General features: G+C 47.2%; 1 protein-coding gene across 2 annotated transcripts in view; it reads left to right on the forward strand.

Annotated features, from left to right (window-relative positions):
- Nucleotides 1-17,936: 17,936 nt before the first annotated feature.
- LOC103697425 (probable protein phosphatase 2C 33) overlaps nucleotides 17,937-26,894 on the forward strand; it is a 34,455-nt gene continuing 25,497 nt past the window's right edge. Inside the window, exon 1 of one of the 2 annotated variants that reach the window (XM_039118905.1) lies at nucleotides 17,937-19,238. In XM_039118905.1, the coding sequence (XP_038974833.1) occupies nucleotides 18,975-19,238 (264 nt within the window). In that variant the 5' untranslated portion in view covers nucleotides 17,937-18,974. Of the gene's footprint in view, nucleotides 19,239-25,871; nucleotides 26,107-26,894 lie in introns of those variants that run through there. The other variant, XM_039118906.1, reaches the window with a different exon arrangement.

The following is a 26,894-nucleotide window of genomic DNA, read 5'->3' on the forward strand; positions in this document are numbered from 1 at the left end:
GAATTGAAGTGGATGGCAAGAAAACTTAAGAAGAAGAACTTCATGGCTGAATGGAGTGAAAGTGAGGCGTCAAGTTCGGAAGAGGAAGATCAACAAGAGTCGGCACAAATCTGCCATATGGCAAATGACGATGAGGTAGATTCTGAACTTGAATGTGATTTTACTGTTGATGAATTACATGATGCATTTTTAGAACTCATGAAAGAACACAAAAAACTGATCAATAAAAATAAAGTTCTAAAAGAAGAAAATCAATCTCTTAACAAAAATAAGCTGAAACTATTTAATAACTATGAAATATTAAGTAGGAGACTCACAAATGAAACCAAGAATCTAATTGCTGAAAATGTCAAGTTAAAAGAAGATGCTGAAAAATATACATCCTTAGTAGATAAGTTTACACTCAGCTCAACCAAATTAAATATGATTCTTGATAGTCAAAAAGCTGTCTATGATAAGGCTGGATTAGGATATAAAACAAATAGAAAACAAAAATACTTAAAGAATATATTTGTAAAAGCTAAAAATGAAAATATAACTTGTCATTGTTGCAATAAATTAGGACATAAAGCATATGAATGTAACTATAGAAAGTCTAGCTACAACAAATTGAGTAATAATTATAAGCTTAAATCCAAGAAAGTTTGGGTTCCAAAAGGAACATCAAGTACTAACCCTAAAGGACCCAACATAGTTTGGGTACCTAAAGCTCATTCTTGATCTTGATTGCAGGGGTGTCTTGCAGCTAATAAGGTGGATAAACGATGGTATCTAGATAACAGCTGTTCAAGACACATGACCGGTGACGTAGACCAATTTGTCACCTTGGAGTCTAAGAAAGGTGGAGTAGTAACCTATGGAGACAATGGAAAAGGGTATATCATTGGAAAGGGTAAAATTTTCATTACTCCATCTACCTTCATAGAAAATGTCTTATTAGTTAATGGTTTGAAACATAACCTACTTAGCATAAGTCAATTTTGTGATAAAGGGTTTAAAGTCACATTTGAAGCATCAGTATGCATAATCACAAATCCTAAAGATAATAGCATTGTACTTATAGGACAAAGGCAACGAAATATTTACATGGTAGATCTTCATGAATTAGGCAAGAAAAATGGATTATGTTTAATTACTAATGAAGAAAAGAAAAATGAAACAAGTTGGCTTTGGCATCGTAGACTAGGACATGCTAGTATGGATTTAATATCAAAACTAGTCAAGAAGGAATTAATAAAAGATGTGCCAAAATTGATCTTTGAAAAGGACAAAATTTGTGGACCATGCTCATTAGGAAAACAAACAAAATCATCCTTCAAATCAAAGAATATAGTATCAACAACTAGGCCTTTTGAACTCATACATATGGATCTATTTGGACCCACTAGAACTGTGAGTCTAGGAGGAAAGAAGTATGGACTAGTTATAGTAGATGATTTCTCAAGTTATACATGGGTTTCATTTTTGGCACATAAGAATGAAGCATTTTCAGCATTCTTGAAATATTATAATAATATCATAAATGAAAAGAAGCTCATCTTAATAGCAATTCGAAGTGATCATGGAACTGAATTTGAAAATCAACACTTTGAAGAATTTTGTAATGAAAATGGTATCTCACATCAATTTTCAGCACCTAGAACGCCTCAACAAAATAAGGTTGTTGAAAGGAAAAATAGGACCTTGGCAGAAATGGCACGCACGATGTTGTGCGAGTCAAATCTTCCAAAGTACTTTTGGGCTGAAGCTATAAGCACTGCTTGCCATATTCTTAATCAGGTTTTAATACGACCTATAACCAAGAAAACTCCTTATGAATTTTGGAAGAATAAGAAACCAACCGCTAAATATCTTAGAGTATTTGGATGTAGATGTTTCATAATAAACAATGGCAAGGAGGATCTAAGTAAATTTGATGCCAAGTCAGATGAAGGTATCTTCTTAGGATACTCCACATCTAGCAGGGCATACAGAGTGTTTAATAAAAGAACTCTTGTAGTCGAAGAGTCAGTTAATATCATATTTGATGAGTCTGATAGTGAGTCTGCTACGAAAGAAGATATCCTTGATGATGTTGCAGGAATTATTAACTTTGAAAAATTGAATCTTGATGACGTGCCAAATCAAGATAAGAAAAATGATCGCGTGCCACCACAATCTCAAGGCTTACCAAAGGAATGGAGGTATGCATATGGACACCCTAAAAACTTAATCATTGGTGATCCATCTCAAGGGGTAAGAACTCGATCCTCTCTTAGAAATTTAAATGATTATCTTGCTTTTGTTTCACAGTTAGAACCTAAGACTTATGAAGAAGCTGAAAAAGATACTAATTGGATAAATGCTATGCAAGAAGAATTAAATCAATTCAAAAGAAGTAATGTATGGACATTAACTAAGAGACCAAAGCATAACTCTGTAATTGGAACAAAATGGATCTTTAGAAATAAATTAGATAAAAATGGGATAGTTATAAGAAATAAAGCTAGACTTGTAGCTAAGGGATACAATCAAGAAGAAGGGATAGATTTTGAGGAAACATTTGCTCCCATAGCTAGATTAGAGGCTATTAGATTACTTCTAGCTTTTGCATGTTTCATGGATTTCAAATTGTATCAAATGGATGTAAAAAGTGCCTTCTTAAACGGTTTTATAGAGGAAGAAGTATATATAGAGCAACCTCCTGGTTTTAAAAATCATGAATTGCCAAATCATGTGTTTAGACTACATAAGGCATTATATGGACTAAAACAAGCACCTAGGGCTTGGTATGATCGACTAAGCAAATTTCTATTGAATAATGATTTCAGTAGAGAAAATGTAGACAAAACACTTTTTCTTAAAAGAGAAGACAAAAATCTGCTAGTGGTACAAATATATGTAGATGACATAATTTTTGGTGCCACAGATGACAATCTTTGCAAAGAGTTTGCTAATTTAATGCAAGGAGAATTCGAGATGAGTTTAATGGGAGAACTAAATTTCTTTCTCGGGTTACAAATCAAACAAACTAAAGAAGGTATCTTCATTCATCAAACTAAGTATACAAAGAAAATATTAAAGAAGTTTGGGAATGAAAATCACAAGGAAGTAGGTACCCCAATGAATCCTACTAGTAAGCTAGACAAAGATGAGAAAGGAAAAAGTATTGATATTAAGCTTTATAGAGGATTAATTGGATCCTTGCTCTACCTTACTGCTAGTAGACCAGACATCGTGTTTAGTGTGGAAATATGTGCTAGATACCAATCAGATCCTAAGGAGTCACATTTAAGTGCTGTTAAAAGAATCCTTAGATATTTAAGAGGAACTACAAACATAGGATTATGGTACTCAAGAGACTCTTGTCTAGATTTGCTTGCCTACTCAGATGCAGATTTTGCTGGATGCAAATTAGATAGGAAGAGCACTAGTGGAACATGTCAATTTTTAGGAAATAACTTAGTATCATGGTTTAGCAAAAAGCAGAATTCAGTAGCACTGTCAACGGCTGAAGCTGAATATATAGCTGCCGGCAGTTGTTGTGCTCAAGTACTATGGCTTAAGCAACAACTAGAGGACTATGGAGTTAAACTAGATAACATTCCTATAAAGTTTGATAATACTAGTGCCATCAACCTTACTAAAAATCCGGTTCAGCACTCTAAAGCCAAACACATTGAAATAAGATATCATTTTATTAGAGATCATGTGCAAAATGAAAACATATGTATTGAGCATGTATGTACTGAGAAACAATTAGCTGACATATTCACAAAACCTTTGAGTGAAGATAGATTTTGCACGCTTAGGAGGGAATTAGGCATATGTGATCCTTTTTATTGAGGAGATATAAAAAGGAGCAAGCTGTCTCATGATACACTCCTCCCATTTCTAAAAATCCATGAAACATTAGTCAAACTAGTCATCTATAGATTCCTTACTCATGTATCATTGTCCCAGTAAGAATTTGTAAGGATTGGAAGAAAGAAAAATTTTTAAAAGAAAAAAGGAAGAGAAAGAAAAATTTCTGAACTAGGGTCGACCCAACCCAGAATGGGGTCGACCCAACGTTGAGTTGACCCAAGAAAACTCTAGGGTCGACCCAACGACGGGACCCCACTGTTAAAAGGGAGACCCGTGAGCAATCTAGGGCACTATTTTCACTTTATCCTCTTCCGAAAACCCTATTCCCCACTCTCAAATCTCTTCCAATCATCTCCAAACAGTAGATTAGATCAAGATCTTGAAGAAATGGGACCCAAGAGAGCCGTAGCCAAGCGTTCCGGGAGGGTTTCACGGACCACCCGTGCGGATAGAGTTGCTACAGAGCCTTCTACAGTGTCTCCACAAGGTGAGACACATGTAAAGCCTCCTCCTCCTCCCTCCCCTTCAGTCCAACTTGCGAAATTTGCTTGGAGACCAGTTACCACGGGAAGAAGGATCCACTCCGAGTTTTTGGATCAAGAAGGGTTCCGTTTGGGGGAATGGATCCGAAGGCAAGGATGGGAGTATCTTTGCTCTCTAGATGTGGTGATCTACCCAGGATTGGTTCGTGAGTTCTATGCCTTTCTGAAAACTGGAATGGCAGGGCTCATATCTGAAGTCCGAGGGGTAAGGGTTAGGGTTTCAGAAGAGAGTTTGAGTGAGTTGCTTCATCTCCCCTGCGAAGGAGCAACTCCAGAAAAGCCCGAAAATAAGTTGAGAGCCTTGCAGTTGATTCTTGAGAATGAAGACTTTGATTATTCAGAAACTGTAATAGCAAGCTCTCTTTCAGCTGAAATGAGGTTGTTGCACAACTTCATAGGTCGGATTTTATTTCCGAAAAGCGGAAGATTTGATCTCATTTCTGAGCGAGACCTGGTCGTCATGGAGCACATTATTCAGGGCATTCCCCTGAACCTTCCAGCTATGATACTCAGGCAGATGAGAAAGGTCATATGCAATTCCAAAGTCTCCCTGCCTTATGGTATGATACTCACCCTGATCTTCCGACAGCATGATATATCAGTAGAGGGAGAGATCTCCAGGCATCTACTATTCACTGACACATACACTGCACGATCCCTTATTCGCATGGGTTATGAGAAGGTGAACGGGTAGTGGATACGTGCAGGAGCTGGGATTCAGGGTGATGCACCAGAGGGTGATGCACCAGAGATTGGAGACCCCATCCCTGAGGATGAGGAGCCTACGGATCATCCTACAGCACCTTCAGAGGCTGGACCTTCGTCATCTGTTCCTGCAGGATATACAGATGAGTTTTGGAGTAGGATGACTGAGCTTATGTCAGCTCAGGCGAGGACTATCACTGATGGACTGACGAGCAGATTGGATATTATGACTGCTGAGATTAGCGATCTTAGAGAGCAGATAGGAGCTCTACGGAGAGAGAGAGGTTCATGGATCATCTGTGCCCCAGGCAGCTGAGTCAGAGATTTCGGCACAGAGTAATCCAGCTCACCGAGCTCCATGCCAGACTCAGTCCCATCAGGCTCGACCTCCCCTCGCCACTTATGCTGGGAGGATGAGGACTAGATCACAGCCATTAGATACCCCCTAGGCTGATATTAGCATTATGATTAGAGCCTAGGATATGTATCTAGTTCTCATATATATTTTGTGTTGATCATGTACTTTGTACTTTGATTGAGAAACATTGTATTTATTTTGTTTTGGCATTATTGTACTACAATGTTCCATTTTGATCAATGAAACTGAAATGTTTGTTAATTATTGTATCTACTTATCTATTCTCATGCACCTATTTGATGATAACAAAAAGGGGGAGAAGCAAGGAAAGAGAAATAAGTTGACAAACAAGTTGAAAATTATAATAGGAATGGATATACATTTAAGGGGGAGCAATTTGTAACAATGAAAATGTTAAAGTCTAAGATTTAAATCAAATTTCAGAATTTGGCACATAGAATTTCAGAATTTGGTACATACCTTTCACATCTCGATACATAATCTGAAACTCATGCATTATCTCAAATTTTTGAAGTTTCATCTTTAATGAAATATAAAAGAAAGGGGGAGTAATTCAAAAGGTCAAATTGGAAACATTTGGATGAAATAGGGGGAGACTTCACTCTCAAATTTGAAAAGCTGAAATTCAGCAACTTGAGCACTTCTAAAACTAATTTTAAGATAAGTATCAATAGGCTCATACTCAATATTTTGTAATCATCAAAAAGGGGAAGATTGAGAATGATAGTGGTATTTTGATGATTAATACTGTTGCTGGAGGTTCAAACCGAGAACGATTGGCACAGCGGGGTGAACGGGGTTCCCTTGGAATTGCTTCGGTTGCGCTCCACCTTCCGCCGGGGAACCTGCAAGCAAGCCTCGCACCACCACCGGGGTAGTGAGGGCCCTCCGACGATCAAGTTAGGGAAGATCGAAGGAGAAGGAGAGGTAGCAAGTAAGATGATACTCTGGAAAATCTTGCATACCCTCCCCCTTCCCCCCCAGCCGCATATATACCAGGCTGGGGGGTTCTTTTGGGGATTGGTCATCGTGTGGCGCGATGGGGTTGCCACTGACATGGCCGTTACAGGGCGTCGTGGGGCAGCGCTGGGTACGGCTATGGCAGGGCGTAGTGGAGTTCCGCTTTGTACGGCTGTTACAGGGGATCGTGAAACAGCGTCGGATACGGCCGTTGCAGGGAGTAGTGGAGCAGGGGGCCGCGGCGTGCCTCAGAGGAACAGTCTGTTGTTGTCAGAGATTGCCGACTCGGGGTCGGATTGTTGGATCAAGGGGCAGCCGACTCGGGGTCGGGCTGCGGAGCCGAAGATATCCGACCCGAGGTCGGATTGCTGGATCAAGGGGCAGACGACTCGGGGTCGGGCTGCGGAGCCGAAGATATCCGACCCGAGGTCGGATTGCTGGATCAAGGGGCGGCCGACTCGGGGTCGGGCTGCGGAGCCGAAGATATCCGACCCGAGGTCGGATTGCTGGATCAAGGGGCAGCCGTAGTCTTCCCGGGCGCGCGTGCTGGTCACGTGGGGCATGGTGGCTAAGTTCCCCCGTAACAGTAGCCCCCCACTTCCGAGCCTGGAACCAGGAGGGGAACGGGTGAAGGGAGTGATGCTTCGAGATTGCCGCCATCCCTCGGAAAGGCGCGTGCGCTTCGAGCTCCCTGCCTTCTTTACGGCGTATGGCGGTTGTCGCTGATTTGGCGGTCTGCGGATTTCGGCGGACATCCTTCCTTAATGGCGTCGATTCACCTTTGGGGCGCGAACGAACCTTCGGCAGCCAGGCGTCCTCTGGCGCCACCGAGGCGTCACCCGCCTTTCCGCCTATTTAACCGGGGGCCCTCCCCCGTCCGCCTTTCTCTTCACAGGCATCCTCGAGTTTCTCCCTTGTGCTGCTGCCGTTGCCGTCGGACTGTTCGTTCGCTCCTCCTTTGGCGCTCTCGGAGCCGTTCTTCCTTCCCTTCCGGTGAGTTGCCCCACTCTGCAATTTAGGGCCCTCCGTACTTTCTCCTTTCGTATTAGTGTACCCCAGTCGTTCCGGTCTCTTCTCCCCTCTTGACCCCGTCCTGACCGTAGATTCACTGGCCGTTAGGGATGGACGAAGTAAGAGCAGACCGCATTCAGTCGGAGCTGGTCCCCGAAGACCTAGATAGGTTCGTGGCCCGGTACCACCTTCCCGAAACCTGCAACGTTACGCTCCCGGGGCCTGAGGAGAGGATGTCCCATCCTCCTCCAGGGAAGGTCGCCATCAATGAGGACATCCTTCGGGCTGGGTTCCGCCTTCCCCTCTCGGACTTAGTCGTGCAGGTGCTTCGAGGTTTAAGAGTGGCGCCGACGCAACTGGTGCCGAACTCATGGCGTACCCTGACGGCCTTCCAGGTTCTCTGCCGCATGCACGAGGTTCCCGCCACCCTGAACGTCTTTTGGGAATGCTATGGCCTGAACGGCCACCCCCGGGACAGAGGGTGGTGGTGCTTTGCGGCGCGGCGAGGGTGCGGCCTCGTCAAGGAGGCTCCTTCCTCCATTCATGGCTGGAAGGAGCGCTTCTTTTTCATCGACGTAGATCCCTCTTGGGGAATCGGGACAACCTGGGAGACGCCGATGAAGTCCCCGATCGGCCTATCGAGGTTGTCGAGGGAGGAGTCCGATGGCGTCACCGTCTTGAGGGGGTTGGTTGCCGAGGGCCGGCTCCCCCCGGTGGCTAGCCTCATTTCCGAGGATGCCTTGGTGAACGTCGGTCTGAGCTCGGTCCCCGCCGACCGTGAGCCCGCCACCACTTCTTCTTTTTTAGCTCTTTTCTCCTCTTTCCTTTCTTCTTTCCATCGGTTTCTTAGTTTCTAACCATCTCGTCCTTTTTGCAGAAATCGACGACGTCATGCAGTCGGACAAGGCAATGGCTGTTAGTAGGGCGTCCCTACTGGAAGCGGTCCGGAGGAAGAAACGGACTCCTCCGAGCGGGGTCCCACCGGCGAAGAAGCCCCGCCAGCAGGCGGCTCCGACGCCGACAGACGGGTCCGGGCCCACCGATCAGGGGGACGCCGCGGGCTCGGACCGACAGTTGATGCCGTATCAGCCCTCCGGTGATGAGACTATCGTTTTTCCGGAGGTGTCATCCGAGCGCGCCCGGGGCGGCCGGGTCGGACGCAGTCGGTCCCCAGCCCGATCTTCGACTCGGTCGGCTTCGGATGATACGAGAAGGGAGGGCGCGCCGAGGCCCCGGCCGAGCGGGACCCTGTCGATCTCTGGCGCGGCCCCTGCCCCGCGCACGGTTGGCATGACTCTCTCCCAAGCGATGGATAAGGGTAAGGCTGCAGAACCACCGTCCGGCTCCGGGGCGAAGTCGGAGTCGGCCTTCACTTTCGCCGGCGCCCGAAACCTCGTCGAGACGGTGCTGCTGGAGAGGGACCGTAGGCAGGTCCGGCAGATGAGCATCCCTGAAGTCGGAGCTGCCAGCTGCGTCTGTCTCATGTCGGTGAGTGTTCTTTTGGTCGCTTTCGTCATTTATAGGCTCTGTTGATCCCCGTCTGACGCTCTCATTTTTCCTATCTCTTAGCTCGCCTAGTACATGATCCGCCTGGAGGAGAGCCACGAGGAACAGGCGAGGCTTCTGGCGAGGACCGAGAGCCGACTGAAAGCTGTAGAGGAGGGAGGCCAGGCTGCGGCGGGGAGGACGACCAGGGACCTCGAAACGAGGCTCCAGGTGGCCGAAGAGCGGGCACTCGGCTTCGCCGTCCTCGAGAGGCAACTGTTGGATGCTCAGGAGCAACTCAAGGTTGCCTCGGGTCTCGAAAACGAGATCAGGAAGGCGGAGGAGCGGGCCGAAAAGCAGTCCCGGAAGGCTGCCGACTTCCGGAGAGGTGGGAGAAGGCCCAGCAGTCGGCCGACAACGCCCGCAACCGAACCCGATCTCTTGAAGCCAAGCTGGCCGAATTGGAGTCGGCCTTGGAGGGGACTCGTGCGAGCAACCAGGAGCTTCATTTGCGCCTGGAGGAGGCTGAGGCTGCTCGCGTCGCTGCCGAGGCGAGGCACATGGAGGCTCGGGCCGATCTGCTGAGGGTCTCCTCCGAGGCGGACGACCGGATTGTGGCGAAGGTCATGGAAGCGAAAGCTCAGATTACGGAGCGAGCGGAGGCTGCGCTGGCCGAGAAGAGCGTGGAGATCGGGCGTCAGGCGGTACAGGCCTATCGTCAGTCCGCCGAGTTCATCCGTGACATGTCGGACGCGGGGTCCGACTCCTTTGCCTTAGGCTTCGATGAAGGCCTGGCAAGAGTGTCCGCTAAATACCCCGGAATTGACCTGAGTGGGGTCTCCCTCCTCGACTCCCCTCCGATGCCATTGCCTGCCAATTCTCCAACCGTCTCCCCACCCTTCGTGGACGTGCTCGCCGTTCCCGACTCAGGGGTTCCTCCAAACTGACTCTCTGTACTTTTCTTTGTTCTTTTCTTTGTATGTTGGCGTTTTGCCATGTTGTATGGGTCTCGGCCCTGATGCAACGAAAGTTAATGCAAACAGAGTGTTTCCTCATTTCACTTTCGTCCTTCCTCTTCTTAACTCTTGGTAGCGTCTCGCCGACTCCTGACTCTTGAAGTTCTTCCGGCGCTAGGCCAGGCATCCGAGGATTAGGCCTCAGGAAATTCTTCCGGCGCTAGGCCAGGCATCCGAGGGTTAGGCCTCAGAAAATTCTTCCGGCGCTAGGCCAGGCATCCGAGGGTTAGGCCTCAGGAAATTCTTCCGGCGCTAGGCCAGGCATCCGAGGGTTGGGCCTCAGGAAATTCTTCCGGCGCTAGGCCAGGCATCCGAGGGTTGGGCCTCAGAAAATTCTTCCGGCGCTAGGCCAGGCATCCGAGGGTTGGGCCTCAGGAAATTCTTCCGGCGCTAGGCCAGGCATTCGAGGGTTGGGCCTCAGGAAATTCTTCCGGCGCTAGGCCAGGCATCCGAGGGTTGGGCCTCAGGAAATTCTTCCGGCGCTAGGCCAGGCATCCGAGGGTTCGGCCTCAGGAAATTCTTCCGGCGCTAGGCCGGGCATCCGAGGGTTGGGCCTCAGGAAATTCTTCCGGCGCTAGGCCAGGCATCCGAGGGTTAGGCCTCAGAAAATTCTTCCGGCGCTAGGCCGGGCATCCGAGGGTTGGGCCTCAGGAAATTCTTCCGACGCTAGGCCAGGCATCCGAGGGTTAGGCCTCAGGAAATTCTTCCGGCGCTAGGCCGGGCATCCGAGGGTTGGGCCTCAGAAAATTCTTCCGGCGCTAGGCCAGGCATCCGAGGGTTCGGCCTCAGGAAATTCTTCCGGCGCTAGGCCGGGCATCCGAGGGTTAGGCCTCAGGAAATTCTTCCGGTGCTAGGCCAGGCATCCGAGGGTTAGGCCTCAGGAAATTCTTCCGGCGCTAGGCCAGGCATCCGAGGGTTGGGCCTCAGGAAATTCTTCCACTGGTCGGCCAAGGCTGGCGCAAGCCGAGGCGACCGGTCGGGGCTTCAGGCTAGTCTGCTCCCGGGATGATCATCGGGTTAGCCTGGCATCCGAGGGCCAAGCCTCGGGGAATTCCGCTCGTTGGTCGGCCAAGGCTGGCGCAAGCCGAGGCGACCGGTCGGGGCTTCAGGCTAGTCTGCTCTCGGGATGATCATCGGGTTAGCCTGGCATCCGAGGGCCGAGCCTCGGGAAATTCCGCTCGTTGGTCGGCCAAGGCTGGCGCAAGCCGAGGCGACCGGTCGGGGCTTCAGGCTAGTCTGCTCCCGGGATGATCATCGGGTTAGCCTGGCATCCGAGGGCCGAGCCTCGGGGAATTCCGCTCGTTGGTCGGCCAAGGCTGGCGCAAGCCGAGGCGACCGGTCGGGGCTTCAGGCTAGTCTGCTCCCGGGATGATCATCGGGTTAGCCTGGCATCCGAGGGCCGAGCCTCGGGGAATTCCGCTCGTTGGTCGGCCAAGGCTGGCGCAAGCCGAGGCGACCGGTCGGGGCTTCAGGCTAGTCTGCTCCCGGGATGATCATCGGGTTAGCCTGGCATCCGAGGGCCGAGCCTCGGGGAATTCCGCTCGTTGGTCGGCCAAGGCTGGCGCACCATCTGTTGCGGGATTTTCACCCCGGCAACAGCCTTAGTCCCAACCGAGCCGAGCAGAAAGAGACCGCGTCCCTCACGAGGTATTGTCCGCTTTGGGCGCTCCGGTCCGCGCATCCAGCGCTGACGGAGGGAGACGTTTCCGGCCCGCGCGTCCAGCGCTGACGGGGGGATTGCCCTCACGATTTTGTCCCACAAAAGGGCCCTCGTAAAACAAGATATCAGCTGAGCTTCCACTATCCACAAGAACACGCCTTACATCATAGTTTGCCATGGTGAGGGAGATTACCATGGCGTCATCGTGGGGGGTCTGAACCCCCTTTACATCCTCATCACAAAAAGTGATTACGTTGCCGACCCTCTGCCTCTTTGCGACGCCCGCCCCCGACGCCTCCGTCGAGCCCCCTGCGTTCCTCACGGGTCGGGGGCAGCCCCCAGTGATAGTGTGGATCACGCCCGCAACGGGTCGATTCTGCTCCCGAGGCCCCGGAGGAGCCGGGTCGGCCGGACGCGGGTCTGCCGGGGGACGTCGGTCGCTCACATATCGACCGAGACGCCCCCGGCGGATGAGAGCCTCGATCTCGTCCCGAAGCTGGAAGCAGTCTTCCGTGTCGTGGCCGTGGTCTCGGTGGTACTCACAGTACGCCCGAGAGGGCCTCTTCCCAGGAATCTTCCGCATCTATCTCGGGGCCGGGAGGTCCTCCCGCCCCTTGATCTCCATAAGGATCTTGGCCCGGGGAGTCAGGAGAAGGGTGTACCGATTGAAACGTCGGGGCGGAGAACGAGGGCGTGGGGCGCCGTGGTTCTTCGCCGGCGACGGGCTTCTGCGCCGACGCTGGGGCGTCGGGCTCCTCCTCTAGCGTGCCTCTTTCCGCCTTTTCTTCCCAAGCTTTGGAGGGATCTCGGCGGCCTCCTTGCTCCGGTGGGCGGCCGCCTCCTCGGCGTCCGCATACTGGTTCGCCCGGGACAACAGCTCTGGGAAGCTCCGCGGCAGGCGTTTGTCCAGGGAGAAGGTGAGTCTGCCCTTCCGGAAGCCACGCTTCAGGGCTGAAAGAGCTACCTCCTGACTCAGGCTCCGGACCTCCAGCGTAGCCCTGTTGAAGCGGGTAAGATAATCCCGCAGGCTTTCTCCCTCGTTTTGCCGGACATCAAAGAGGGAGTCGGAGACCAGTCGCCGCCGGCTACTGACGGCGAAATGAGTGACGAAGAGGCGAGTGAACTGGTCGAAGGACCGGATTGAGTCAGCCTCCAGCCCGGCGAACCATGCCCTCGCCGGGCCACGGAGGTTGCCGGGAAAGCCTTGCAGAGAAGGGGATCTGATGCTCCGTGGAGGAGCATAAGGGTCCTGAAACTCTCGACGTGATCCCGCGGGTCCGCCGCCCCGTCATAGGGCTCGATCGCCGGCATTTTGAACCCCGGCGGATTCGGGGTCCGCAGGATCCTCGAGGCAAGCGCCGGCTGGGAGGAGATCTCTAAGTCGGCGAAGGGATCTTTGGAATGGCCCTTCAGGACCTGGAGTTGTCGGTGGAGATCGTCCACCCGCCGGTCCAGGGAGCGCGACCGGTGGGTGGGAGACAAGGAGCGGCGAGAGGGGGACCGACTGGAGCGCGGGTTCCTCGAGGATTGGGGGGTCTGGGAACGTGCCCGGGCCCGCCTCTCGGACCCCGCGCAGCTCCGGTGGGAGGGTCCCGGCAGAATGGAGCGTGCTCGAGAATCCTCCTCGCGCCGGCGCTCATCCCCATGGGAGAGGAAGGAGCGCGGGTTGAGGAGGACAGGCGAATGCTCAGGCCGCGGCGGCTCCTGAGCCCGCTGCGGTGCCCGAAAAATCGCACCCTGCAGATTCTGCACCACCTCCGCGAGGGTGCAAACCTGCTGGGTTAGTTGGTCGAACTGGGCGGCTTCGACCGTCTGAACGGGCGGTGGGGAGGTGGAGTGTTGCTGAGAGTGTGTTGGAGATGCAGCGGCCTTCCGGCCAGAGGCGTGAGAGGCCCCGCGACCGGAAGCATTGGAAGCTCCACGACCACCTCGCCGTGCCATTACGATCGCTCTGAGATCCGGGCCCTCCTTCTAGCGCCAACTGTTGCTGGGGTTCAAACCGAGAACGATTGGCACAGCGGTGTGAACGGGGTTCCCTTGGAATTGCTTCGGTTGCGCTCCACCTTCCGCCGGGGAACCTGCAAGCAAGCCTTGCACCACCACCGGGGTAGTGGGGGCCCTCCGACGATCAAGTTAGGGAAGATCGAAGGAGAAGGAGAGGTAGCAGGTAAGATGATACTCTGGAAAATCTTGCTTACCCTCCCCCTTCCCCCCCCAGCCGCATATATACCAGGCTGGGGGGTTCTTTTGGGGATTGGTCATCGTGTGGCGCGATGGGGTTGCCACTGACATGGCCGTTACAGGGCGTCGTGGGCAGCGCTGGGTACGGCTATGGCAGGGCGTAGTGGAGTTCCGCTTTGTACGGCTGTTACAGGGGATCGTGAAACAGCGTCGGATACGGCCGTTGCAGGGAGTAGTGGAGCAGGGGGCCGTGGCGTGCCTCAGAGGAACAGTCTGTTGTTGTCAGAGATTGCCGGCTCGGGGTCGGATTGCTGGATCAAGGGGCAGCCGACTCGGGGTCGGGCTGCGGAGCCGAAGATATCCGACCCGAGGTCGGATTGCTGGATCAAGGGGCAGCCGACTCGGGGTCGGGCTGCGGAGCCGAAGATATCCGACCCGAGGTCGGATTGCTGGATCAAGGGGCGGCCGACTCGGGGTCGGGCTGCGGAGCCGAAGATATCCGACCCGAGGTTGGATTGCTGGATCAAGGGGCGGCCGACTCGGGGTCGGGCTGCGGAGCCGAAGATATCCGACCCGAGGTCGGATTGCTGGATCAAGGGGCAGCCGTAGTCTTTCCGGGCGCGCGTGCTGGTCACGTGGGGCATGGTGGCTAAGTTCCCCCGTAACAAATACAATAATTAAGAATATATTACAAGTTAATTCGATACATCATTAATAAGTCTGTCACTCTCGATACATTAGTATAATGAGATTAAGATGTATTTCAATAATTATTAATGAGATAAAATTTGTGATAGAAAAGGGATAGTAAAATCTAAATTCTAATTTGGCAAAGTTTCAAGTGAAACATACTCTTAAGTGGACAATAGTAATTTTCATTGTTTGGAGTATGTAGCACTACCATGACATATATTCAAAATTGCTTAAAGGTTATTTCATTGATTATATGGATGAATCTAACCTTAAGTTGCAGCAAAGTGTGGATTGAGTCGACCCCAAGATTGATTGAGTCGACCCCGGCACATCAAGAAACCATCTGGCACACTTCTGCAAAAATGGCACGGATGAACAGTACTTGGGTCGACCCAAGAAAAGGATGAGTCGACCCAATCCTCAAGCCTTAAGAAAACAGTTCTCTAGAAACCCTGAGAGGGTCGACCCAAATGAAACTTGAGTCGACCCCAAGTTAACATGAGTCGAACCAAAGGCAATGACATTCAAAAATAGGTTCTCTGGAAACCCTGAGAGGGTCGACCCAAGTGGAAGTTGAGTCGACCCAACTGAACCTTGAGTCGACCCAAAAAGGTGTTGAGTCGACCCAAGTGAAGGAAGGCTGAAATGCAAGGTTCTGTGGTTCTGAGAGGGTCGACCCCAGTAAAAGTTGAGTCGACCCAAGTGAAAGTTGGGTCGACCCCAGTAAAAGTTGAGTCGACCCAAGCACGGGCAGAAGCATAACGGCTAGTTCTGTAGAAGTACTTTTTGACCTCCCAACAGTGAGTAACGGCTAGTTTTTGAATTCTAACCTTTGGGGCTTGTCCAATGGATGAAGGAAACTATTTAAAGTGATACTATTCATCAGAGGAAATATTCTTTAGCAAAATATCAAAGCTTACACAAGAAAGACAAGTGCCCTAATCTTCTTCATCCAAGTGCTTCATTCAAGAGTCAAAAGGAAGTGGTTGAGCAGATTCCAAGAGATATTAAGAGCTCCATCCACCCTTGAAGAGTGAAGCATTCTTGACAAAGAAGAGAGAAGTCTCATCAAGCGATAACTATTCTCTAAACTCTTCTTTGTAGCTTATATATGTTATATTTGCTCATCTAGGAGCTTCAACTTTTTTCTTTCTTTTTATTAATCACCTTGTAAAGGTTTGTTGGTGAGCCCGCAAAACCAACGGTGTAGGTTTATTGGTGAACCCGTAAAACTAATTGTGAAGGTTCGTTGGTGAGCCCGTAAAACCAACATAGGTTCTTGGTGATCCCGGAAAACCAAAGTGTAAAGGTTTTTGGATTGTGAGCCCGGAAAATAATCCAACTGTAATCCGCGGAATTATAGTGAATTCCCAAGGGGTCGCTTGGGGAGTGGACGTAGGTGCTTAGGAGAGCACCGAACCACTATATTTCTTGTGTGTTTGTATTGTGCATTGTTCTAATTTCACTAACTCATCAATTGACTAAAGTAAGATAGCTAAAAATTAAGAAAAACCAATTCACCCCCCCCTCTTGGCTTGTCACCTTGGGCAACACCTACCCGCCATTGCTAAAGAAAAGAAAAAAAAAGGATGAGAGAGTTTCAGCCCTTATTCAAAAAATCCAACAACACCCATCCTCGACTGCGTCACTTCGAGGAGAGAGATGGCCCGACTGCATCGAGATTTCATGACAGCTTAGCTTGCAAGCCTATTGTTGTTGATGTTGATTGGTGGCTGATTGCTACAGGTTCTAGACAGTAATAATCATATCTTGAACTTGCCACATGAGTAGTTAGAACTGCTTAAGAGTTACCACTGGTGCTGCCTATGGTTCCAGTGGGGGTGAAGCTTTTTGCGGGCTCTATAAAGGCCATCAGACTCTTTTGGTGTATTTGGTTATGCATTGGAAGGTGCTAGTTGCATCCTTCAAGACTTTATAGCCACGAACTATTCGATTCCTAGGGTGAGACCTCTTACAATAGGATTATTGGCTCTTCCTCTAGTACCAATCTGTTGTTGTTGAGAATCGACTTGGCTCAAGCGCCGAGTAGGATAGATATTGAAGGGCTTGATGGTGAGCTACTCGGGTCGTATGAGGCTACAATTTGGAGTGTGTCCAAGGTTTTCCTCTGCGACTAAGCTCCGAACTAAAATAGTAAAGACGAAGAAGTCTTTTTTTCAAAGTATATTTGGCGGTAGACCCTCCAATGCCTATGTCAGGACGATATTTAGAAAATAAAGAAGGTTCTCAATGGATGACAGTGTAATAATCTATCAGGGCACCATAGCACTTACCTGAAATTCGGACAAGGAGAGTGGATTGTATTGGTGAAGGCGAATGCCTGTTGCCTAGAAATTTGAGCATATGGGTGAACTGCGATTGGCAGGCCTCCATATGGTCTAATAATCAGGCGCGGCGTTTCACATGTATGTCATGCTCCGCTTGGCTCATTGGCGTGACTTCGAAAATTACTAAGATCATAACCAAAGTGTCCCTAGCTATAGGGGTTTTTGATATTTGAAGAGTCATCCGCATGCTTCTAAATTTGCCATGTGGCAAACTCAGGTTGTCGATTCACGGGCTTTGTGGTAGGCTTTGATTGGCTGGCTCTTTGTATGGACTATGGTTGGTACCAATGCAGATCAGCAATCTCGAATATTTTGTTCAAAAAATTCCAATGGATCTAAATTATTAAGATTGCCCCAAGATGATACATCTTTTTAAATTTAGAATGCTGGTCCAAGGTCAAATTGGTCCCTGAATCCTCGTGACATGCAAGGCATTACTAATTATCAATATATATAGTATAATAAGGATAAACATAACTAATATATAAACACAAAATAGAGATAACATATAACCATATCCGTTCATAAAGAAATAATAAATCATAATTATTTTAGACTGAATTTTCTGCAGGATTTGTGCACTCCAAAGCTTAGCCCGCATCAACTCAATTTATCTTAACTCGCGGTTTCAGACAGTATAGATATTCTCACCTTGCTTCGCGCCTAAAATCACGCTGATTTTAGCGGCGTGATTCTAGGCGTAAGAATATCCCAGCCCAATCCCGCTACACTGTGACCATATCCGTTGGCCAACCCGGCCCTTTTCTTTTTTTCCAAAAAAAGTAATCTGAGGATAAATTTTCGACACGGGGTCCAGGTGCCCATGGGGATCGCCTTTTCCAGATAGATGAGTGAGGAGAAAAAAACAACCACAATATAAAGTCACAAATAGACAGAGGCATGTGGGAGAAAAATAAAAATAAAAAAAATAAAAATAGTATTTACGTAATCACGTTGGAAAATAATCTAAAATTGGGATTCTGGGTCCAGCCTTGCACGGTTTGCGTGCACGAGAGAGAGAAAGAAAATCACTTAATTAATCAATAAAACAATATAAACACATAGCATGTCAAAAATAGGCATGCAAGAGGAAAGAGGAGAGAGGAGAGAGAGGGATAAACAGGAGGGGAAGCCGTGTGTGAGAAAGAGGCCGGGGGCACGAGAAGACGAAAGTGGGGGTGAGTCTTAGCCCCAAAAAAAAGGGGGTGGTGAGAGAGAAGGGGCAAGGAAAAGGAAAGAAACGAAAAAAGGGGAGGGGAGGCGAAGGGCGCCACGGGATTGGAGAAGCCGGGAAAAGGAGATCAGAGAGGCGGAATGGAATCTCGTGGATCGGGTCAAGCAGCAGCGCAGAGAGCGAGAATTGGAAAGCCCAGGAAACTCGCTTTCTTCTCCTCCTCCTTCCCCTCCGTTAAATCCTCTGCTTGTTAGATCCCTAATTTTCGTTCTCGATCCTCCAGCAATCCTTTTGGATTCCTTTTTTTCATTTTTCGGTGGCCTCCATTGTTGTCTTGTCGCGTAATCCTCAAGAATTTATTCATTCTTCCACCAAAAGGCTGTATATATTTATAAAGGAAGGGTAGATGACTTGTAGGAGGAGCGGAAGTAGATAGATACCTCTTTTTGTTGTTATACTTCTTTCCATTTTTTTAATAAGAGCTCCATGTGGTTGGATTTGGTCCAAGATCTATTTCGTATTTTGATTTTTGCCTTTCTTGAACGTTTATTTGGTCGGCTGGTTTTTTTTAATGGTTTTTTGAGGTGGGCGTGATCATCTTTCGTGGAGATTTTTAGAGCTTTTTGAGGATATCAGAAAACAGCTGTGGAGGAAAATAAATAAAGGGAAAAGAAACAGGGAGAGAAGATTCCATCCAGTCCTCTTGTCTCATTACTTGGAGATGGCCCAAGGAATCTGCTTTTTCTTGCTTGCTTGAAAAACAATTCGCCTTTGAGAATTTCTGGCTCTTCCACCGGCGTCGATCGGATTGGGGTGAATCGGACAGGGCGGCCGTCGGCTGTGGCGGGCGGAGAGTAGAAGGCTTGACAGCGGGGGAAGAAAGGGGGGTATCGACGGATCCGTCGGGAGAAAACGGGAGGCTCGGCTGCCTGGCTGGTCTGGAGTGCATATTGGATATAATTAGGGCCCTCCGGATGGGGTCCTGCCTGTGGTCGGACGGGCGTAGCAGCTCGTCCAGCCCGTTGTCCCCGTCATCTCCCGTGTCGGGGGCCAAGCAGCCCCGGAAGGGGTCGCGGAAGCGGCAGGGATCCCGGCGATCCTCCTTCGACACCCGCAGGGAGGAGCAGCTACACAGGATACCCGGGAGGATGTTCCTTAACGGGGGCAGCAGCGTTGCCTCGCTCTTTACCCAGCAGGGCAAGAAGGGGCTCAACCAGGATGCTATGATTGTGTGGGAGGTTCGTTTTCCTGAGCTCTTATTTGTATCGTTGTTCCGCGCAATATCCTTATCATGTTAAGAATTTTCATAATTCACTTGATGATGCCGAGTTATGATTTGAAGAACTTTCAACACCTAACAAGCTTTTCCGTTTTATGGTGGTCACTTATTGTTTTCTGTTTTGGGCTTGAGGGAATGATTTACTTCCATTGGACATAGATAAGATAGAGCGAGAGATTTTGTTCCGGCTATCCAGCCAATCATTCCTTGGGTTTTGTATACCACTGCTATAATATCTTTTGATTTCTGCTTTCATCATGCTTATTTTGTTATAATTATTTTTGGAGACACTTTGCTTTAAGATTGTATTATATTAGGGTCCTTTGCATATACTATTTGAGAAATTTGGGAGGTTTCTTTATTTCCTCTCATTTTCTTCTCTCTTCTACAATAATTAGTGTTGAATGTTTGAGATTCTTCTCGTTAATGCTATCAGTGGAGCACTTTTATTTTGCTGAGCCACTGGATTCTGCTATCGCAATTCGTATTAGTCTTTCTTGAAATATATGGAGATTGATTTATAGCTTCTTAGACTAGGAGAGATTCATATTGTCACGCCCCCGACCTGAAATTGCGAGCTGGAGGTCCGCGCCAACCGCCGCACACCCGTAGAGAACTCTCCCCACAAGCATGCAAGGCATCTTAACCAAACATCTCAATTATATAAATCTAAAATAATTCATCTAAATAAATACAATTTTATTTCATGAACTAATTCAAATCATAAAGTCTCATAGTTCTAAATATGCAGCGGAACAATAAATTTACCAACATGCAAAACTTTGTTATTTAAATAACAAAACATTGCAATGTCTAACAATCATAATAATTGTCCAAGATGACAGTTCAACTTAAATAAATCCTAATTTAAAAATAGCTTGTGCTACAATCCTTCTAGTCGTTCTCCCATTTTGAAACCTTAATAGGTTAGTTCTTGGAATCTGTAAAACAATAAAAAATTGTATAATGAGCTAAACAGCCCAGTAAGTAATAAATAACTTAACTAAACAATTTATATAATAATATAAAATATAAATACAAATTACGACGAATCAGCATAATGACATAATCAATTCCTTTTCGATCACAAATCCATTGAATTCCGTATCTTTCAAATATCTGTATATATAATCATAAATCCGATTCGAGACAAATCACATTCAACTCAACGGCCTTTAACTATGACCACACTTATACCCTGTGGCTAAGCTAGAGACAAAACCACACTTATACCCTGCGGAGTGGGCCAGAATACCACACTTATACCTTGCGGAGTGGGCCAGAATACTGCACTTATACCCTGCGGAGTGGACCAGAATACCACACTTATACCCTGTGGTGGGGTTAGAATTACCAATGCATAACCCCCAATTGGTAAGATCCAGAAAATAGTTAGGCCGAGAGATCCAAATCTGATGCACATTAAATTCTTTTTGTAACATAATAGATATATCATAATCCAATCTAAATATGCATATATGATGTAAAAACAGTAGATATAACAATAGTCCGAAAAATATTATTCCAATTCACATATCTATTTTTCATTCAAATCATCATCTTGTAAAATTCATAAATCACATATAAATTCATTAACAATTTATTCGATACAAAAATAATATTATATAAATGAAGAGTCTAGTAAAGTCAGTTCATTACTTACATCGAACGCGATCTACAACAAATCCAATTAATCTCACAAATTTCTCTCAGAACCTAATATCCAAAAATCATATTTTTCTTTTAAATTTTATCACAATATATTTAAAACTTAAATTTTTTCATTTTCTCAGGACCGACCTTGTAGAAGTGTCTAGCACCTCGTGTTCGGGTTCATACCCGTAAACCACCCTCCCTTTATTTTATTATTATCATTTTTTTTCTTTATTTTTTTTCTTTTTGTTTCTTTTCTTTTATTTTTCTTTTTCTTTTCTTTTATTTTCTTTCCTTTCCTTCTCTTTTCTTTTTCTTTTCTTTTCTTCTCTTCTTCTCCAGAAGCTTCCTCTCCTCTCTCTTTTTTTTTCTTCTCCTCCCCTTCCCCTCTTTTCCCGTGACCATGGAGGGGGAGGCGCGACCCCATGTAGAGGCTCGGGAGTGGGGGTAGCCTGAGGCCGGCGGCCGGCCGGCGGTGCCCGCGGCTTGCGGTGGCAGCCCTCTCTCCGTCCCATGGAGAAGAGAGGGCTTGGGATGGGGGCGACCGACCCTCTCTTCTTTCCATGGAGGAGAGAGAGAGCTCAAGAGAGGAAGAGCCCGCGGCGGGGACCAACAGCATCGGCGACGCTCACGGCCGCACACGGGTAGGTCCCCTCTTCCTTCTCTTCTTCTTTCTTTCTCTTTTTTTTTTCAAATGGTATAACAAGGAGGTGAAGCTAGGAACCTTACCTCAGCCCCGGCGAAGATCCGACGGCTTCTTTCCGGCGGCAAACGGAGGAAAAGAACCTCCCGAACCAAAAAGGAGCAGGCTTCAACGGCTCTCTCCCTCTCTCTCTCTCGGGTGCTGCACGAGGAAGAAGATCGCCCAAGGAAGGAGGGGACTTGGGGTCTGGCAGCTGCTCTTCGGGTGGTCTCAAAAGGGAGGAGAAAGACGCCCTAAAACAGAGGATCCCGTCTACTTCGGGATGGATCTCCCTCCTCACAGTGCACCCTCACGTGCGACGCATGTGAGGCCGAATCTGGTGGCTGGGTCGGTCAAGTGGACCGAGCCCAATTCCAGGTCTTACATCCTTCTCCCCTTAAAAGAAATTTTGTCTATGAAATTTTCGTACATGCAGTTCAAGAGTAGAGAATACTTCTTCCAAATCAAGTCATAACACTCTTCAAATCAAAGTCGTCTCGTCTGACCAATGTCAAATAATTTCATTCACCATACTTCCTCTGCACACTCTAATTTAAACCTCAACATACTCATGTCAAGTTTAGGTTTTTTTTCTAGAATTACTTGCTTAGTGGTACATTCATTATTATGTCTTAATTCGTGTGAACACTTTCGAAATTCAAAAGTTCATATTCTTCTTTTGACAATTAATCCAAAAAAAATGTTAAGTAACTATTTAATCTTTTCTAGCAGCATAATAAGTTGTCTAACAAAAAGTAGTGGGCATGGCTAGACAATAAATAGAAATAAATATTGGGACTAGATTAATACCTGTCGTCAACACATCAGAAGCCTGTGTAAGTGCAAATACTCTTTCTCGAGTCTTTGGCCCCGGCTTTCTTCCATTGCCTGAGTAGATCTATTCTCGTTTCTTTGTGGGCAGTCTGTAATTTTATGACCTATCTTACCGAATCTAAAGCAGGCACCGATGTTCCAATGGCAATCCTTGTCAGCATGAGCCTTACCGCATCTGGAACATTTATTGCTATTCATCTGCTTAGGGTTGTCACTTGTTGATTTCTTGTTTGAACTCTCGGTGTTTTCATTGCTTTGCCCCTGAAATTCATTTGACCTGTTCCTCTTCTTTTGATTTCTTTCTCTCTCCAATCGTTCATCATTAACTTTCCTTTCAATTATTAAAGCCTTATTTACCACAGTTGTATAGGTAGTCAATTCATAAGGTACGACTTGTTTTCTAATTTCAGTCTTTAGTCCCATCTCAAATTATGCGCTCGATCTAGCTCATCCTCGACTAACTTTGGAACAAATTTAGCTAGCTCGGTAAATTTAGCTTCGTATTCTGCAACGGTCATATTCCTTTGCTTTAGATGAATAAACTCCTGCTCTTTTTGCATCCTTACACTCCGAGGAAAATACTTATCATAAAATGCTCCTCGAAATCTTTTCCAAGTGAGTGGCTCCCTGTCTTGCTCATATTTATGTTTCAACATCCGCCACCAGTTGAATGCCTCACCTTACATCATGTATGATACCTAAAGAATATTTTTGTCGTCCCGGTATCTCTGAACGGCGAACGCTTTCTCCATCTCTGTAAGCCAATTGTTAGCTTCCAAAGGCTCCATAGTCCCCTTGAAGGCTGGAGGAGCCAGCTTCTTGAACTCAACTATATTACTACGCTGCTCGTACTGCTCTCCTCGTCTTGCATGGTGCAACGACGTTTGTTGTTGTCGAACCTGTTGCTGTTGTATCTGTTGTTGCATCTGGATCATACCAACTAAAGTCTGCATAACCTGGCCTAAGCCTGGTTCTTGTTGTCTTCTCTGAGTATTACTAGCAGGATTGACAACTCTCTCCTGTTGAGGGATGTTACTGTCCGAATCAAGCGCTACCATTACACCAAAACCCGTAGGTGTTAGTGAAGACGCAACTTTATTTTCTTAAAGTAGCGCTGGGGCCCATAGCGGCACGAGTCGACTTCGACCAAGCCTCGCCCGACTCCGGACTCCGACAGGGCCTCGCCAGTGGGTTCAGGGACCCCCTAGTGGTATAACTCATCCTACTCCTCCAGCGCATCCACGTTGGCAGGCGGCAGGACTGACTCGGCCCTTCAGGCCTCCGCCAACGTTGACTCGGCCCCTCAGGCCTCCGCCAACAATCCCCCCCAACGTGATGCTTGGGTTTCGAACTCGAGACCTATGGCTCTGATACCAATTGTCAGGATCAAGCGCTACCATTACACCAAAACCCGCAGGTGTTAGTGAAGGCGCAACTTTATTTTCTTAAACTAGCGCAGGGGCCCATAGCGCCACGAGTCGATTCCGACTAAGCCTCGCCCGACTCCAGACTCCGACAGGGCCTCGCCAGTGGGTTCAGGGACCCCCTAGTGGTATAACCCGCCCTACTCCTCCAGCGCATCCATGTTGGCAGGCGGCAGGACTGACTCGGCCCTTCAGGCCTCCGCCAACGTTGACTCGGCCCCTCAGGCCTCCGCCAACAGTTACCAACTTGTTGGGGTGTGCTGCCATTTTGCGGGTTTGGTGCCATATCAGTAGCTCCGCAAGTAATCTTTTTCATCCGATGTGGAGGCATCCTGATCTATATCTATCAGATAGCAGCATGCCAATAATAAGCTTACCAGTTAATTACAAGTATATAGGATGGTTGTTACAATCATCATAAACTAACGTCCCAATATCCCTAGTGTCTACCCACCTACACTCATGTCATGTTAGATTTTCTTATCTTACAATTTATCCATTCATGCTCTGATACCACTTAAGTTGTCATGCCCCCGACCCGAGATCACGAGCCGGAGGTCCGCGCCAACTGCCGCACACCCGTAGGAAAATCTTCCTACGAGCATGCAAGGCATCTTAACCAAATATATCAATTATATAAATCTAAAATAATTCATCTAAATAAATGCAATCTTATTCCATGGACTAATTCAAATCATAAAGTCTCACAGTTCTAAATATGCAGCGGAACAATAAATTTACCAACATGCAAAACTTAGTTCTTTAAATAACAAAACATTGCAATGTCTAACAATCATAATAATTGTCCAAGATGACAGTTCAATTCAAAAATAGCTTGTGCTACAATCTTTCTAGTTGCTCTTCCATTTTGAAACCTCGATAGATTAGTTCTTGGAATATGGAAAACAACAAGAAATTGTATAATGAGCTAAACAGCCCAGTAAATAATAAATAACTTAACTAGATAATTTATATAATAACATAAAATATAAATACAAATTACAACGAATCAGCATAATGACATAATCAATTCCTTTTCGAACAGAAATCCATTGAATTCCGTATCTTTCAAATATCCGTATATATAATTATAAATCCGACTCGAGATAAATCACATTCAACTCAACAGCGTTTAACTATGACCACACTTATATCCTGTGGCTAAGCCAGAGACAGAGCTACACTTATACCCTGTAGAGTGGGCTAGAATACCGCATTTATACCCTGCGGAGTGGGCCAGAATACCACACTTATACCCTGCGGAGTGGGCCAGAATACCACACTTATACCCTATGGTGGGGTCAGAATTGCCAATGCATAACCCCCAATTGTGGGGTCCAGAATATAGTCAGGCTGAGAGATCCAAATCTGATGCACATCAAATTTTTTTTGTAACATAATAGATATATTATAATTTGATCTAAATATGCATATATGATGTAAGAACAATAAATATAACAATAGTCCGAAAAATATTATTTCAATTCACATATCTATTTTTCATTTAAATCATCATCTCGTAAAATTCATAAATCACATATAAATTCATTAACAATTTATTCGATGCAAAAATAATATTATATAAATGAAAAGTCTAGAAAAGTCAGTTCATTACTTACATCGAACACGATCCACAACAAATCCAATTAATCTCACAAATTCCTCGCAGAACCTAATATCCAAAAATCATATTTTTATTTTAAAATTTATCACAATATATATTAAACTTAAATTTTAACATTCTCCCAAGGCCGACTCTGCAGAAGTGTCTAGCACCCCGGGTTCGGGTTCATGCCCATAAACCATCCTCCCTTTATTTTATTATTATCATTTGTTTTTCTTTCTTTCTTTTTTTTCTTTTTGTTTCTTTTCTTTCCTTTTTCTTTTTCTTTTCTTTTCTTTTTCTTTTCTTTTCTTCTCTTCTTCTCCAGAAGCTTCCTCTCCTCTCTTTTTTTTTTCTTCTCCCCTTCCCCTCTTCTCCCGTGACCATGGAGGGAGAGGCGCGACCCTATGTAGAGGCTCGGGAGTGGGGGCGGCCTGAGGCCAACGGTCGGCCGGCCGGCGGTGCCCACGGCTCGCGGTGGCCAGCCCTCTCTCCATCCCATGGAGGAGAGAGGGCTCGGGAGGGCGGCGACTGACCCTCTCTTCTTTCCATGGAGGAGAGAGAGAGCTCAAGAGAGGAAGAGCCCGCGGCGGGGACCAGCAGCGTTGGCGACACTTGCGGCCGCACACAAGTAAGTCCCCTCTTCCCTCTCTTCTTCTTTCTTTCTCTCTCTTTTTTTTTTCAAATGGTATAACAAGGAGGTGAAGCTAGGAACCTTACCTCAGCCCCGGCGAAGATCCAGGGCGGCAAACAGAGGAAAAGAACCTCCCGAACCAAAGAGGAGCGGGCTTCAACGGCCTCTCCCGCTCTCGGGTGGCTGCATGAGGAAGAAGATTGCCCAAGGAAGGAGGGGACTTGGGGTCTGGCAGCTCCTCTTCGGGTGGTCTCAAAGGAGAGGAGAAAGATGCCCTAAAACGGAAGTTCCCATCTACTTCGGGATGGATCTCCCTCCTCACAGTGCACCCTCACGTGCGATGCACGTGAGGCCGAATCTAGTGGCTGGGCCGGTCAAGTGGACCGGGCCCAGTTCCAGGTTCTCACACATATCATGCTAGCTCTTTGTATCTAATCTACTTTCTGATCTCTACATGTTTTCCGAATATGACTTGTTTAGTTATTTGAATCAGATCAGGCTGCTGTTTTAGGAAAGCAATTTCTTTGCTTTATGGCTATAAAATCTACATGACCATCTTGAACTTTCTAAGTAGTGGCGGTTTGAAATATAATCATATTTTCAGAGTGTGGATTGGTAATTTGATTTATTTTGTGATGAAGATGGTGTTGAGCGTGTCTTGATTTCAACCCAGATGCAGCAGCAACTGCAGATTCCTTATTTTATTTGGTTTCTTCTGTTTCAAACCCATGTAAACCCGGTTTATTTGGGTTGGTTTTTTTACCCAGTTTTAACCCGGTTCATAT

This window comes from Phoenix dactylifera, unplaced genomic scaffold (assembly GCF_009389715.1).
Source record: "Phoenix dactylifera cultivar Barhee BC4 unplaced genomic scaffold, palm_55x_up_171113_PBpolish2nd_filt_p 000441F, whole genome shotgun sequence".
Classification (NCBI taxonomy): domain Eukaryota; kingdom Viridiplantae; phylum Streptophyta; class Magnoliopsida; order Arecales; family Arecaceae; genus Phoenix; species Phoenix dactylifera.